The 17,261-nt window shown below is 51.8% G+C and overlaps 1 protein-coding gene across 1 annotated transcript in view; it reads right to left on the reverse strand.

Moving 5' to 3' along the window:
* Nucleotides 1-17,261, reverse strand: part of MVB12B (multivesicular body subunit 12B) — a gene marked incomplete at both ends in the record, with an annotated part of 189,834 nt that overhangs the window by 15,889 nt on the left and 156,684 nt on the right. The window contains 2 exons of the mRNA XM_079705982.1: nucleotides 7,292-7,351; nucleotides 10,112-10,167. Of these exons, the coding sequence (XP_079562108.1) occupies nucleotides 7,292-7,351; nucleotides 10,112-10,167 (116 nt within the window). The remainder of the gene's footprint in view (nucleotides 1-7,291; nucleotides 7,352-10,111; nucleotides 10,168-17,261) is intronic.

Below are 17,261 nucleotides of genomic sequence, written 5' to 3' on the forward strand. Positions count from 1 at the left end.
CTTACCTTCTAATAAACTTCAGATGGATTCAGTAGTTGAAAAGTATTTAATATTTTAATATATTAAAACACAAAGGGTTTGAAAAAATATGGGCGAATATTTTTATAATCTTCTAAGGAGGACATGAAGTCAAAAATAAAACCTTAAAACAAAGACAAAATTGCCCATGAAAAAATTAAAAACCATTGTATAGCAGAACACAGCTTTTAACAAGGTGAAAAGCCACTGGTTGAATGTGTGTGTGTGTTTGAACACAGGACAGAAAGAAGGCTGTTGCAAAGAACATAAAGAACTCAAAAATGAATGAAAGAAGCGAAATAAGCCAATAGAAAAAACTGGGCAAAGGGCACAAACAGAAGAGATTCACAAAAGAAATACAAATGGCCAATAAACATATGAAAAGATGTTCACCTTTAAATACCAGTGATGCTTAGCTATAGTGAGGATGTGGGAAACAGGTACCCGCTCACACACCACAGGATGGGGGAGGGGAAGTTTAAATGGGCACATTCTTTTTGGAAAGCAAAATAGTAATACCATGCATTCTTCTAAGAAACACCCAGGGAGCAAAGACACACGTACAAGGAAATATATTGCACTGGTGTAATAGCAAATAATTGGAAACAACTCAAAAGTAAATCAATAGTGGATTGCTTAAATAAATTATGACAATCATAAAAGAGAACCATATGTAGTCATTAAAAAGAATGAGGTAGATTTGTGTGAAATGACATGGAAGGTTGCGCAAGATACACCGGTCTGTGCGAGAGCAAGATACAGAATATTATGTCCAGTGTTGAACTCCTGTGATCTTTGACACGTGTGTGTGTGTGTATGTGTGTCTCTCCGAGGAGTGGACCACGGGGGACTGTCACCTTTGAAATGTTTCTGTAATGTTTGCATTTTAATAAACACGCACAACCTTTGCACTCGGAAAGAAAACACTAAATATTAAAAAATCGATTCTGATCAGCAGGGTAGCTGCTTAAGATGACAAACTGCCCATGATGTCTGCCACAATTTATGGGGAGAGAACTGATCTCGTCTGTGGCATCAAATAGTGGTTCCCAAGCTGTGGTCAGACTCCTGAAGAGTCCAAGAAGTGGAGGTCCCCAGGCTACTTCCCATATTTCAAAAGAAGCCTAACACTTCTTTTATGCGTTTGGAATGGCTATCCATTAAACTAATTCATTAGGTTCCTTTGTTTCTGGCTGAAACTATCTCAACTCAGTGTGATAGCTCTGTAAGAATTTGGTGGCAGCTCTCTGTCTTTGAACAATATAAAAAAGGGGAGCGGAACAATATATAAGAAAGGTTAACTTCTATTTAATTAACTAACTTTTATTTAATAAATGAAGTAGGCAAATTTCTTTCCCAAAACATATCAGCTTCCTGACTGAAAAAGAAAGAAGAAAAGATTCTGGGTGTTGAAAATACTAAGTCTCACAGATAGAAAACACCTTATTTCCTGTTGCAGTTTAAGACCTGACCACTAGATGGTGCAAAGAGATCACACATTTTGCAACATCTCCCTCTACAAAATTCTTTTTAACATTAATAAGCACAATGAAAGCTTTCCAAAAGTAGAAAGAATGAACAATTGTGCTGGGATATGAACATTTTGCTTTTATAAAATTGGACTCTGCCATTTCATTACTGATACAAAAATCTTCTGCCTCACTTTCTTCCTGCACATGCACATCTCAAATCCAGTCTAATCTCATATATTGGAAGGGCTTGCAGAAGTCCACGCAAAGTGGATGTACAGAAGTTGGGTTCAAAAATTCGTTTTACCTCGTGATGCCAAATGTGTTTCCATTAATTTCACCTCAATGCTGTGACGTAAACGCTAGTGGAATCTGCCCCAAGCTAAATAAGCAATAAGCCCCATTTTTCAATACACAAACACATAAAGATGTCAGCTCAAACTGTTTACTAATTAACACTTAAAAAGACACAAATTAGATATGCGTGGCTAAGAGCAATTATAATCAAGACGAATTTCTCCAGTCATTTGGGAACTGAAAAAAATGCCTAATTGCTGGAACCAATGTTTTAAAAACTGAAATCACGCCAGTTAGCAAATATGTTCATTTAAAGAACATTCCATGTGACTACACTCTTGAGGATTGACTACAAACATAAGAACAAGGAAAATATTTAGGTATAAAATTAAAATTTTAAGCTCCTTTAGATTTATAATTTCTTCATTAAATATGTCTGCAAACAGCAGCCCATAAAAACCTGTAGCAATTAAGTGGTTAAATGAACTGCCTCCCTTGTCAGTTTTAAAGGAGTGATTAATATCAGATCGTCCCTTTACTAATTAGACTCTCCCTTGTCTTTCAGCCTTAAAGTGGAGCGAAAATGGAGGCTGTTTGCTCCACCAGGAAGTGTGGTGGGCTAATGACGCTCCCTTGCCACGTTTTGAGTGTGGTGCCCACAGAAGGGAGGGTGAGCATTGTGGTTTTCCATGGAGGGTTGGCAGCAGGTGGGGAAAGGGCTTTGTGTGCGGGTCTGGAAGGCACTCTGGATGCCGTTTCAATCACAGGAATTGCCGGCTCCTATTTTTAGAGGCTTGCAGTGTTATGCACACGGCACGGAATCTACAGTCCAGGCCACTGTCTCCTGGCCACCACTCGTGAGACAAGGGACAGGGCAGTCTGTGAGGGAGGCGAGGCTGGGGATGGACGGGCCACAGGGGACGGTGGGGTAGTGGGCGGGGAGGGAGGATAAACAGGCTGCAGGAAAGGTAACCGAGATACAGGAATTATTTTAGAAGCTGCTGCCCAAACTGAGGAGCTGGGAAGCCCTCACCCTGGCTGCGATGGGGCGTCCATGAGATGGAGAAATAGGGTGACTGCTTACACGGGAAATAAAGAGCGGCAGAGACAGAGAGTATTTATATGTCCGTCTTCTCACTCCGAGAGAAGATGCTTCATCACGGGTCGGCTGCGAAATTACACTTTTCCCGACTCTTGAACAGAGAGAACCTTTTGTTTGGACAACAGGGAGGACAATAAGGGCTTCACTGGGACACAGCCCTCCGGGGTCACGGCCACCCTCCTGCAGAGCCAGACGGCTGCTCCCCGGGGCAAAAGGGGGCCAGGTCAGGGCCAGAAAGCACCCCCCCCAGAGCCCCCCGCCTTTGCTGACAACAGCTGCCACTGGCTGCTCCCTGGTCGCCTCCCAGGGCGGAGGGGAGGTAAGCAAACACACACTCTCCTGCCTCGGGGTAATGTACACGCCAAAGCCCCTACTCTGAGCCACGGAAGGACATGGACGGCAGGAGATGTGGCTGCTAGAGGGCGGGGTCGGGCCGCAGGAGGCTGGGCTCAGCGCTGGGGACCAGGAGAGGGACAGCTTCACAGCGGGAATTGGTTTACAACCTTGGCTTTTCCGCTTCAACAGCCCATGCCACCTGAGCGCGTCTGAAGAATGTTTTGCCCCGTATCTGCCGGATGGCATGGGCACTGATTTTAATCATGACCTTCCTTGGGGGCCTTTCATGAAACGTAACCAGGTGCTGCGTACATCACGACTGCCGGGGCCTCCCGTCAGTGCCACAGCAGCAGCCTTGGGACCAGCGCTCCGGCCAGGGTGGGATTCCTGGGCCTGCACGCCAACCTGAGGAAGGGGAGGCCAGGGGACTTGCCCCAGGGTCCCCACCTAGGTGGCAGATTCGGCGTGCTACCCCAGGAGGCTCGACTCCAAAACTGTGTCCCTCCACCATGCTGTGTTGACTCCACTGTCTACACTGTCCACAAACGTCCCTGCAGACACCCGGTATCTACACACCCACGCGGCAGGCGGCTCCGGCCCACACCGCCAGCGAGCCTCGTCCCGCCTTCCCACTGGCGGGCCGAGTGGCACACTCTTGCTTGAGCTCGTCAGATTCTCGGGTTGGCGGGCTGGAGGCGCACTGTCACCCACTGCGGGGAGGCGACACCTCATCTCTTTGCATCTGTTACTCAGTTCACGGCGGGTCCGCGCTGTGGTGATGAGGGCCGCTGGGGATGGCACTCCTGGGCTGGCTGCTGGTGATCCCTCGGGTCCCTAATCACCAAGCTCAAGGCTGATGGGGTGACGGGGCTTGTCCAGGGGGTGACCTGTCCCCGAGGCTAAATGGTGGTGACAGGGCGCATGCAGGCTAAAATTCAGAAGCATCCCCCAGGCAGGGCAGGGTGAGTACGTTCAAGTTGGCAGGAGAGCGGGCCCACGTCCGTCCTGGCCAGGAGGGCTGAGCACCCCCACTTCCTTTATGGCCGCAGTCACCCAAGCCCAAGTTTCTGCTGTGAGCTGGGGTGACACCACCTCTCCCAGGGGGCACGGACGGATAAGGGAGGGGGTGCCTGCCCCAGACAAAGCAGCCCCCACTGATGCTGGGCTCTCCCCGCTGCTTGGGAATCCCAGGCGAGATCCAAGGGGGTGTTCGGGATGGGCAACGGGACAGTGCAGGTCATGGTCAGTCCTGAAGTCTCCCGCCTTCTTGGGGGAGGGCGCTTGGCTTGATGGTGTAAATGTGAGCAAAGCAAACCCCCAGTGGAGCACCCCTGCCCCGAGACCCCTCCCCAAGCACATCCCCCTGCCTCCACCAGGGCAGCCAGACTGGGAATGGAAAGGGGCAAAATCATCCTGACTAGGGGGACCCCCAGCTACTCAGGGCCAACCCACAGAGCCCGCGTGTGAGGCCAGGGGGGCCGTGGGCAAAGCTTCTCCTCGGCCTCCAACCCTTGGAGCTATGCTGAGTTCAGAGGCTAAAAGGGGCAAGTTCCAGTTTATTTACGGAGAAAATCCTCTGACCTTGTTGCAGAAGGAGGAGCCCGTTCACCAAAGTGTGTAGATGTCAATATACTAATCACCATTAAATGCACGTGGATGGCTGGTGGAAGTAACTTTTAAATCCTCAGATTAAATGAAAATCTCCACAGCATCCTTGACTTCAGTGGTATTTGTGATGGTTTTACACCCTATGTAGCGTTTCTAACCTCTCCCCGTTCCCCTACATTTTCTTTAACTCTAATTTCTTTCAACAGAGAACACAGACGTGTGTTTTTTAACTCATCACTGAAAACAAGGAAGCAAGCCAAGCTTGGTCAACGGGGCTGTCTCTGCTCCGCCACCAGCAAGAGGGCAGCTCGCCAGGCTGCAACAGGACAGACTTACACCGACTCTCCCCGCTTCCTGTGGACCAGGGAACAGTAGTAACAATGACCATGACCGTGACAGCAGCCGATGATAACTAACCGGGCAGTAGCCACAGCAGGTGCTGTTCTAAGCCACTTCCATGACTGTCTTGGTCAAACCCATAAACGCTACAGGGCATTTTTATTACTATCCTGATTTTACAGAAGAGGAAACAGGCTCAGAAAGGTTAAGTGGAAGAACTGAGGATTCTGCCCCGCCAGGCTCTGTTCAGAGCACCTGACATCAAGACAACGCATTCAAACCAAACACATTTTTGGCCCTTCAGCGGGGAAGAGAATTAAGAGAACTTATGGTGGTTTCCACCACATGTACTGGCTCTGCACTGGGCTCTCTCCTATTTCACCCCGTCCTGGTAACCTGAAGGCCCGGTCGGGGTCAGAACCCAGGTCGACGGGCCTCCCAGGTACCACTGTCCCCATCAGCCCCATCAGTAGGACAGGGAGCAACAGACTTGACGTCATAATGGAGCGGATTTGCAGTATGACACGCTAGGTCTCAGTCTTGTCTTGGCTATTATTATTATTTCACCTCTCAGTCTCAATTTCTGCCCCATGAAATGGGGAGGAACATGCCACCTGGTCAACTTGGGGTGAGAATCGGTGATGACGGAGGTAAAGCCCAGGCCCAGAGCGGAGCACGTAGCAGGTGCTTCAATGAACGGGGCTCTGGTTACAGCCCAGAAGGATGGGCGGGGAGAGAAAGGGAGACATTCACAGCTGCCCAGTCTCTGGCACTCACCACCTACCCCAACTACCCAGGGTGATGAGCAATTGCTGTCCGCAGTGCTTCACACATCTATCATCTATCCATTTAGTGTTCGTGAGACACGTTCTACTGTTATCCTGGCTTTAAGCAGAGAGGGGGCGTGACCACCGGACCCCCACGCGCACCCCTTAAGGTCTGTGTGACCTTGTCCATCCTGAAAGGTCACAGGCCACGCCTGGCCCTGCTTCACCGCCTGCAGCCAGAGCACATCCCAGCAAAGGCATTCCATATAGGCTCGCTGGCGCCACCCTGTGCGAGACCCCAAGCAAAGGCAGTCTGTAAGCGGACAGCCGCCTTAATTTTGAGCAAGACTGACCTGGGGCTCCCTGCAAATATATATTTCTGGTGTGGTAGCCAGAAATTCTTTTTCCTAAGTTTACCCCCACCCCCAAAAATCTATAGATGACAATCACGTTGGTTTTTATGATTTACTGAAAATCAAAGACAAAAGGGGACTTTTTCGTCTTGTTTTTGCTATGACAGGTTTAGAAATTTGTTGTACTACATTGATTCAATTTTCCTTGATTTCAGCCATCTTTCAATAATGCAACCTGCTTCTGAAAGCTGGGTACACAACAGAAAACCCAGAGGAACTGAGAATATTGAAATAGTTCTACCATTTCCATCTTTGAGACAAATGTGCCTCTCAGAGGAGAGCTGGCTGCAAACATGTGACCACTTAACAACCGTCTACATGTGAAAGACGACACACACGCTAACGCTGTCTTACGAAAGTGGGGAGACCACCAGCAGATCTGACCTCTAGCTTGATTCCATTATCTCAGCTCTCCTTCTTCGGAGTTGTCACATGTGCTCCAATCCTGGATTTCTTTCTTTTTTATTAGGAAAACATCCAAACTCTTTCGAAACAGGCTGCCAAGTGGGGTCTGGCTTATCAAGCACAATGGAATGTACCGTGATCCTTCCTCTAAATCACGAAGAGCCTCTGACATTTCCCCAAACTCCTACTGGTGGCAAATAATAGAACAGAAAGAGGAAAAACCAACTCTGCACACACACCCCAACCTCTACTTTCTTTACGCCATGACATTTAAAAAAAAATGAAGCAGAACTGATTGTTCCATGTATCATGTAAAACCTTCTGTCTTATTACTTTAGGTAATATACACATTAAAAGTGAGTTTCTTTTTCTCAGAAATAAACTTGAATGCAATGTAAGTATTTTTCTCAGAGGGTCACCCCACACCTAGGTCCCTCCTGTTCCTGGAACACAAACCCTAATAGGGATGGGAGACCCTGGGTCGAGTGAGTGATGACCTAAGCCCCCCACCTGTCCCGCTCTGGGAAGCTTGCTTACCTCTTTTTCAATTTCTGCCAGAGATTTGATGGTGATTCCCAAGAGATCAAAGGGCTGCATCTGAAAATACAGATCAAGTCATCCTTTTAAACGGCTGGAAAAATGCTGCTTCACATTTGTTCTTATTCACAATTGTGACACTTCAAACCCCCTTGTGATCTGGTGTTTTCTCCACTCCTTTTCCATGGAAACCATCAGTGTGACTGTAGTGATGAGTGAGGGTAAATGGACTAGTAGCTGGCACAGACTCAGAAAACCTGGCCGTCACCGGGGTCCCTTCTGGTGGGGACCCCGGCCTAGGCACCTGTCTACAGCACCCGGGGGGCGGGTCATGGCTCTCCTGAAAGACCATGACTGTCACCAATCATTTCTGCCTCTTGTCTCTCCCTGCCCACAGGAAAAGCCGGTGTGCTCTTTCTGCAGCCGCGGGGATGGAGGTGCCCACGGCTTCCCCACACCGCCCTGACATCTGCGCCTGTGTGCTGGAACGGGTCTAAGGAACTCCATGAGGCAGGCAGCCAATCTTCTGCCTGGGACTCCTTGGCATCAGAGAAGGAGCTGGAGGGAATTCCAGGTCTTTGAAAATGCAAGGGTAATGAAGGAACTGCCCATCAACTGTCGTTTAAAAAGTCAGTGGTGGTGGAAAATGGTAACACTGCATTTTAATGGGCATTTCTGTGACTTCATAGAGATGGGGACCTTTCTTTAAAAACGCTGGCTTTTCCAGACAGCATGAAAAATCAAATGCACATGGCAACAAGAGTCAGCTGGAGGCCCAGAGAAGCCTGTGCTGAAATAATGCACGGTGAGGGGTGGAGGGAACCTGGTCTCTGAGGTCCCTGATCCGAGTCCCCTCAGGGATCATCAGTGGTCTGTATTCCCGAGGGGTACCAGCCCAGCCTTCTGCAGCCCAGGCCAGCAGCTGGCAGCCGGGGATGAACAGGTGAAACCTGAGAATCTCTGACAAAACCCCAGGGCCTTCACGGTTCTGAACTGCAGCCCAGAGGCGGGGGATTTCCTGGGAGGGGTAGTAGACAGAGGCCGGCTCTGAGCCCAAGGACCTGGATTCTAACTGGGCTCAGTGCCCCTTCGTGATGCAGCAGCGGCAGGTTAATCACTCGAGCATTTCCTCTCCGGTTACAAAGCATTGCGGGCGGGCCCTGCCGGCTGGGCTGCTGAGATTAAACACAGAAGCGCAGGGAAGCGCTTGCACTGGGCTTGGCCCGAATCCGCCTGCCTGAGCACTTGCTGAGTCGGCAGAGCCCGATCTTGGGACAGGGCCACCGAATTAGGCACTCAGCTCCTGGGGCTGCTCTGCCAGTAGCCACAAAACAGTTTGGCTTTCTCCTGCTGCCAGCCCAAGTGGTGCGAGAGTGGGGCTGCCTGCCTGAGCGGCCCGGGATCCAGCAGAGGTCCAGCTGTTGTATCATTAGGCTCTAACTGCCCCACTAAACTTTCCTGATTGGAGCCGGTGCGCAGGACAGAACAGCCTCTCCAAGGGAGTGGGCGGGAGAGGCGCCAGCATCTCCATGGCAACGCGGCCAAGTGGAGTCAGCTGAAGTTACTCATGCTCCGCAGGTCAAGTCACCAGCGTTTTTCAAGATTAAGCTGCTTACCAGAAGGGTTCAGAGAAGGCCTATTATATTTCATGAAAATGGAAACTCCAGTGCAGGTCAAATCGCGAGCTGGGTGGTTTTAAGCTGGGTCCAAGAAAAACACTGAAGGATTCTTTAGCTGGTGCCCAAACTAGGGCCTTCATGTTTATTAGCTAGTCAAAGCAAACTTCTGCAGAAAGGATTTTAAAAAGCCCAGAAAGCAGTCTACTGAGCCAGCATGGAGCAGGCCTGCACAGCTGAGGGAGGGCCACTGCCACACTGGGGGGCAGGCACCACCGGAGAGAGGGCACAGGGGTGCCAGGCAGGGCCCGCAAAGCTGTGCGTGCTGGGTGCTTCTCACGATCTGGGTTCTGGCCTTCAGACCCAGCTAGCTCACTCAATTCCTCTGTCACTAAAGATGGCTCAAGGGCCCAGCCTGACCTCAGTTGCCTCACGTGTATCATGGGGTCCGTGCTAGCCTGCAGTGGGCGGGAGACCCACAGCTGCAGGACACCCACCCTGCACTAGCAGGCCCAGCCCTGCCATTCGGATGCCTGGGATTTAGAGCAGAGAACGTGGTCATCACGGAATGGGGCAATGGCAATGGGGAAGTGAGGCAGCTTTCTTTCTGCTGGACATTGACTTTGTTAAATAAAAAAGAACAGAAATTAATAAGGTGAGCTTGGAAAGCAAGAACATTTACAGCCGGTGAAGTTCAGTACAATTTACCATCACATTTGAATCAAAAAGCCTTGGCTGCGGCTGCGTCTCAGTGTGTCTGCTCGTCTGTCTTGCTCCCTCCCCACCCTTATCCCTTCTTTCACTTCTCAAGCACCCACTACGTGCAGCATTAGCTGAAGGGGCCCAGGGAGGAACACGACCCACTTCCGGCTCTCAGGCAGCCCTGCTGTAGGCTGCAGGGCTGAGCTTCCAGCGGGGGGAGAACACGAGGACAGCAGTGATTCTGGCAGGGTAAGGGGAGTGGGGCAGAAGGGGAGAGCGATCGTGCTTAAAACTTACACTTTGTGGGGCTTCCCTGGTGGCACAGTGGTTGGGAGTCCGCCTGCCAATGCAGGGGACATGGGTTCGTGCCCCGGTCCGGGAGGATCCCACATCAGCGCGTGGCTGCTGAGCCTGCGCGTCCGGAGCCTGTGCTCCGCAACGGGAGAGGCCACAACAGTGAGAGGCCCGCGTACCGCAAACAAACAAACCAAGAAAAACTTACACTTTCTGGAACACAAGAAAACTTCTCTGAAATCATAAATGGCACACCATCCATTGCTGCAAAAGAAGAAAAAAAGAGAGGAAATGGCATTGCAGACACCACTGATGTTCAGTACCTTGAGATACTGACACAGACAGTACAGGCCGGTCAGGGCTGGAGCCGGCCGACACGTGCACAGGTGAGTGGGGCCAAGGGCAATGGGTGCCCAGGTACCATTCCTGCTCCCGAGGCAGACGCCCCGCCGAAGTGCAGACGAGCTGTGAGAGCAGGGAAGGGTCCAGAGCCCCCCCGGGGTCCAGCCTGTAAGCGGTGGGAGCCACCAAAGGGCTGGTGGCAGGACAGAGGCGCACGAGGGCTGAGGGGACAAGGCCGGGCTCGGCGAAGAGGTGGGCAGTGTTCCTGAGATGTCCTTCCAGCTGAGCCTGATCACAGCCAGGCTGTCAGGCTCCCGGGAAAGGTCCAGATTGGAGGAAAGAGTGGTTCTGGAGTCAGACAGACTGGGTTTGGACCCTGGCCACGGCTTTGGGTGCGCTTGAGTTTAAAAGGAAGACGGCGCGGGCTTCCCTGGTGGCGCAGTGGTTGGGGGTCCGCCTGCGGATGCAGGGGACACGGGTTCGTGCCCCAGTCCGGGAGGATCCCACATGCCGCGGAGCGGCTGGTCCCGTGAGCCATGGCCGCTGAGCCTGCGTGGCCTGCGGAGGAGTAGGTGCGTGCGGGCTGTGTGAGGCTCTGCCCCTGGCGCCTAGGTGCTCGGCAGGCGGGGCTGCGCGGCCACCATCGCCGGCTCCTGGTCCGCTTTCCTGGGCTGAATCGCGGCTCCCCTGTCTGCTCAATGTGAACAGGACACAGAAGGGGCAGGAATGGGTCCCCAGCAAAGGAAAACGGGGCGGGTGTGTGTGTCAGCGGTTCAGTTCCTTTCCCACAGCCCCGCACCCACCAAGTCCCCAGGTCATCGCTGTCAAATCACCACCGGGAGCTGCCTCCCCGAGCGCGCCCTCTCCCGGGAGGAGCGGAATAATGACGTCAGCGTGGAAACCTCGTGACACGGAGGAGCAGGTCGCACTGCACCGAGCGTGACGCCGCTACCCCGCAGCGCGAAGGCCAGGCAGCTGCGGGCCGTGGGACGGGCGGAGGCTTCTCCTGGGGCCCGGCTTCGCCCTCAGGTCTGAGCAGAGGCCAAAGCGGCCTCCCTGGTCCCAGCCACTGGCGTGGCGTGGAGCGTCACGCCGAGGGCAGTGGTTTTCTGGTAAATTGTGGTCACAGGAAGAAACGGAGTGACGAGTTCCCTGGGACACGATCATCTCTGCCTCCCCCGACATCTAAGATGGGGCCCTCTCTGTACACAAGTAGCGGACAATTTTTTTTTCAGTTCTAAGAAATAAGAGTCACAGAAACAGAAAGAAGGAAAGGAAATAAAAGAAAAGAAATCTGGGACAAAGCCTCTCTGATCAGCAAGATGAGCCAAATGTCTCATTTTAAGCTACATTCATAATTTCTGGGAAGATAAAAATGGAACCTTCTCTGGTACGTTTGAGGAAAAAGCAATAGCACAGCTGGCCGCAGCTGCTGCACTGGAAACCTCCTCCTTTCCTGGGAAGCCTGCTTGGCCACGGGGCTCCGACAGAGACGTCTGTGGTCAGAGACCTTGCATCACGGAGGCCCTGCGACCTGCCCTCACTGCCTGGAAGAGGACCAGCTAAGCACCGGGGACAGTGTGACAGCTCCCCAGTAAGGCAGGGGAAAGCCCATAGTAACCTTATACAATACAGCACACACGCAAATATACTAATGAAATCTGAGCACCTATGTTCACTTCCAGCTGGGAAAACCCAACCCTGAACAGATGATCCCTGAAAGGCCACGACGCCTTCTAGAAAGAGCAGGACCAGGCCCACCCAGGACCCAAGGAGAGGCCAAGCTCCCTTCCCAGAAGTTGCCACCGTGCACTCAACGTGGCTGGGAGTCCAGGCTCACCCCATACGGCACTCTGACCCCAGCCCCCTTTCAAAAGCCACGGAGGCAGGAGAGCATGCAGCACCGACAGCATTTCTGATCATTCACAGACTGGAGGTCACAGCCCACACAGGTGCTAAGCAGTGACTCCAGTCTTTGGCCTTTCCATGAGGTATACATGGAAGTTCTGAGAGCAAACCTGCTTCTTCCACACCAGGGCCTTTCACGGTTTTGACAACATTACCAGTCCCTCCCCAAGTGTCTAGCTGGCCCTTCTACCAGCTCCTTCCCATCAGACCTACGGGCCAGGAGGTGGGCTTGTGTGCAAACAGCCCCATCAGACCCATCATGGTCTTTTCGAAGCCACTCTTTCCTTGGCCATCCCCCTCACCGTTAAGGCACCACCCCCATCCTGGCCACCCCAAGTCAGGCGCTAGAAGCCACAGCCTACTTTACTTCTTCTTCAGATTCTCAAAGCCCCCTGTTGTCACCTGCCCTGGCCATGTCACTCTCTGCTCTCTGCACACGTGTCTGCACACACGCACCTCTTTCCCAGCTTCTCTCTGCCCAGGAGACAGATGGCAGGGCCCAGGGCAGAGCTCCCTTCCTGCACTCAGGTAGCCATCTGACCCAACGCTGGAGAGCGGTTTCCAGTGAGCACATCTTCGGCCACATCGCTAAGCGGAGAACCCCGCTCGTTCATTCACTAGGCTTTCTGCCTTTGGTGTTTAAAGACCTCCTTAGTGTCTGGGGGTTTCTGGTAAGATATGGTGAAGATCTCCCTTCTCCCTGGTGACGGTTGTTTCCATCCAAATGTCAACACATGTTCAGAGAACTGGTGTTCTGACAAGGTGGTAAGTGACCTGCAAAGGCCCGACTACCCCGGGAAATGAGAGACCTGGGGAGCACTGGGCGAAAGTGAGGAAGGCTGGTGACCCCTGCCCAGCGTGAGGCTGGCAGTCAAGCCTGCATACAAAGGGAAGAGACAGGAGATTTCCAAGGTGGGGTGCTTACTGCCTCTCCGTACAGGATGCCCCTCCCCCTCCCCCTCCGTCCACCCACCGCCATCCCTCCGGGATCCGCTCAGAGTGGCCCCCTGGGTGCCTAGCCAGGGCCGCATCTCCCCTCTCGGCTGAGGGTTCTGGCCATCCACGTGTGAGTCACCTCTGCATTCCTGTCCCAGCACAGGGGGTTCCTGGGGCGCTCAGCATTCCCTGTAACGGGGCTCCAGCCTGGGGACATTTGGAGAGAACAAAGGGAAGACGCCTTCCCAAGACTGTCTGCGAAGCAAGAGGCAGCAGTGAGGGTGGCCCTCCAGACTGCAGGGCTGATGCCCTCCTGACGGGGTTTAGCAGCAGAGGAGACGGCGTGGAGATCCACTTGGACCTAATCTGACCTCAAGAGGAGCTGGGAAGGGAGAGAGTTGCGAACTCGGGAATAAGTTACCACCTTATCTCAGAGTTCAGGACAGAAAGATGGGCACAGCTGGATGCTCCTTGTATTCTAGGCAACAGACTTTAACAATCTTGGAAGAAAAGAGAGTCCATAGGATCCCAGGGGCTGAAGCTCCTGAATGGGAGCTGGCTCAAGAGGAACAGCCGCCATGGTGACACGCCCCGAGTCCCTGCAAAGGGGAGCCAGAGTCCCCAGGAGCCAGTGAGAGTCTGCTAAACAGATGATATGCCAACCAAGTTCCACTTATTTAAAAAATCTAATATAGCCAAGACTATGGTAGGCTGATAAGTACGTGGATTTTAGCAAAGCACTTGACAAGTTTCCCATGTTACCCATATGGACAAGATGGATAAATACAGCTGGACAATGTTAAGGGTAGGAGAATCCATAACTGGTTGGACTAGACGTTCAAGAAGCTGATTAATAAAATGATGTTGACCTCAAGTGACCTCTCTGGAGGGTGCCCAGGGGGCTATCAATTACTCTAATGAAGACATGCATAGTGGGCTTATCCAGTATGTGGCTGATGAGGACAGTCTACAAACTGGATAACAAAAGACCAATAAAGATCTCAAAAAGCTGGAGTCACGGGCTAAATTTAACAGATGGAATTTACTAAAGGTCAATGCTAAGTCCTGTACTTTAAGTCCACAACACCAACTGCGTTAGATGGAATGAAAGAGATGTTCATGCTGGAATAACAGCAGAAGACATGAAAAAAGACTGGTCTGTAGTTGAACAAGTCAACAGCGTGACTTGACTGTTTAGAGAGGGGGAGGGATGGCATTGTAAGAGACAGCGCAGCAGTCCTGGTGCCAGGGTGAGGGAGCTGCCCACCTTGGTCTGCTCCGGGCTCAAGGGAGGGATTCAGTGCTGGGACTGCACTCTCAGAGGGTCGTCCTGGGCAGCCTGCCAGATGGTGAGGGACCTGAAGCCAGCCCACAGGAGGGAAGGAGAGAAAGCCATCAGACCTGCTGCTCCAGGAAGGCCTGATCCCGTCCACTTTTGTTCATCGTTGCACCCCACCTGGCACCCGAGAGCCCAGCGCCGTGCCCGGCACATGGGAAGTGCAGCAAGATGGGGTTGGGTCCAGATACGAGAGGCCTTGAAGGTGAATGTGGTCCAATGTCTGCACACGTTCTCAGAGCTGTCACAGGAAGAGGGGCTAGAGAGACGGGGCACGATTCAGAGGGGGGACCCTGCCCTCCTTGGGGAAAGGCAGAAGGCGGGACCAGCAGAACTGGCCGACAAAGGTCCAGGTGGACGGCCGCTTGTCAGGGAGTTAGGGAGGGGTTTTATGTGTTGCTAGAAAGCTGATCTGTGGGACTGCTAAATCCCCTTCTAATACCATGACATCCATTCCTGTTCTCCTTATCTGGGCAGCCTTTCCATATTTTAAGATATCTAGAGGTTTGCCAAACATAATTCTTAAAATCAATGGCACGCATTTTTCATGCGTTCCAAAAGAAGTTCATAGATCATCTCCATCCGGGCTCCTTGTGGGGAGCCACGTTTCCTTCCTTCCTTCCTTGTTTCCCGAGCTGAGGCCAGCGTTTCGACCTCACCGTGATCCTCCTTCTAGCCTTCGGCCTGCTGCCGAGTCCTCCTCGGAGTGATGTGCAGTGGAGGGGATGGAGGGAGAGCCGTGACGAGGGGGCACCTCTCACGGAGCCACTGCTCAGGGGGCACATGTCTGCCCCCCAACTGGCCCTCCCAGTCAGCCTGGGGTTCTACAGGGTTCTCACACGGACACGGCCTGACCGATCCACGGTCACAACCCAGAAGCAGGGCACAGAAGTCTATCCTTTCCTCACTGGCACCAAAGGCGGCATTCCCGGGACCCAGAGCAGTCCGCCCTCCAGGCTCCTCGGCTCCCTTAAACCTTGGCTGTACCAGAACTTCTCCCCTAGCCCAGTTCTAGGCTAGAAAGAGAGAAAAGGAAAGGAAACCGCATTTACTGACCTCATACTAGAGAGTGAACATGCACCAAATAAAGTAACCCTCAAAATGATCACGTGCAAGTTACGTTTGAGGAAACTGAGGCTGCAGGAGTTACACAGCTTGATGGGGCCAGGATTCAAGTCCAGAGCCGTGGGTGTGGCGCTGCCATGGGTGTGGCAGGGAGGAGGGGCCTGAACTCCAGTGGGCAGCACGTGTGGCGAGAGGCAGTCTCACCTCTCTGAGCCTTGGCCGCCCTGCCTGTAAGGCAGGGACAACACAGCCAGCTGTCCTAGGAGGTACTGTGAGGGCTGGAAGGGGCACACAGCCAACGTGGGCTTCTGCTACAATCCAGAGCCCTGTGCCAGGCAGGCTCCCTTTCAGGACCAGGACGGTGCTTTCTTCATCGTCTTCCTTTCTTTTCCTTTTCCTATTTTATTTTTGGTGGCAGTTTTAACAAAACGCTGATCCCCTGCACCGAGCGGCGTCGAGCAGATGAAAGCGAGGCTGTGCCGTGGGCTCCGTGGCGCAATTAGCATTCTCCTAAACAAACGAGCTTCAGCAGAGCTGTAATTAAGCAGGCCTGTAATTAAGTATATGCCCTTTATCATAACGATCATGCTTAAAAATGGCATGATGCATGGAACTCTGTTATTAATGCTGTAATCCCAAACTGAAGTGCGAGTACATAGAAATCAGTGTGTCAGGCCTGTCACCAGAGTGTTTGTAAAATACATTAAAGAAAAAAACCAGGAAACAATGAGCTCATTCAACTGTTCTTTTTACAATCAGGCACTACAAGTCAAGAGGATTGCGAATGCTTACAGAATCTGCAAGGTTTAAACAAATAAAGCTCTAATCTGCTACTGTATTAATACCACCCCCTATTCTAAAGAAGGAAAGGCGGGGGTGATTTTTTTTTTTTTCCCCAACTGACCGGGATACCTGCCTTTGCTTTCCTAGGGGAAGAAGTCCAATTTGCATGCCGTATCTGTTTGGACATAAAATTGGATTTCGACTTTTGCACAGACAGCTCTGCCATGAATCTGTAGGAACTCTGCCTGGCAAGGGGATAGGGTCACAGCTCCTGCGTACGGGAGCTACTGTGTAATTGTACTCGCCAAGGCAATCCCTCAGAGCCTCCCCTTGATTCTCCCCTCCAAATGCACACCCCTGGACTTCTGAGGGCTCAGCACAAACCCACCGCTGACCAGCTCCCAAAGGCACCGGGCCAGGACCAGCCCATCACCTTGGTCAGGCCTGCTGATTCCTTCCTCAACGAGGAAATACTCCAATCGACACATGCGTTAATTTCAACGCACTTGATAAAGAGATTCGTAAAGTCATGCAGTACAAAAATGTAAAATTTTAAAAAAGACTCCATTACTAGCACTTCAATTGTTGTCTGCTTACAGTTGCCAAGTGGTGTTAAGTGAGCTTGGTCATGGTTCCTCAGAAGTCTTTGCAGAGATGAGGGTGAAAAACGGCTTACTGGCAGGCAGTCATTTTCAGAATAAAATTGAATGCAGTTGGAATGGTAGGAGACCTTTAATTCTGTGGGCCTGCTTGGGGCTCAGAGCTGTAAATAATCAGCAACCTGGCCCTTTCTTCTCCCCTTTCCTGCGGCATTTCAAAGGTTCTTTACAATTTGTGATGGGAAAAATGCCAGCAACTCTAGACCTCAAGGCCATTTCTCAAAACTCATTTGTAAACCAAAACACCAAGCCCTTTCAGCTTTCCTGGTGATTTCACTTTGGGGATATTCCTTGGAAGACATTTGTAGACGCCCCAGAGCTGTCTGCTA

The sequence above is a fragment of the Hyperoodon ampullatus genome (assembly GCF_949752795.1).
Source record: "Hyperoodon ampullatus genome assembly, chromosome: 6".
NCBI lineage: Eukaryota > Metazoa > Chordata > Mammalia > Artiodactyla > Ziphiidae > Hyperoodon > Hyperoodon ampullatus.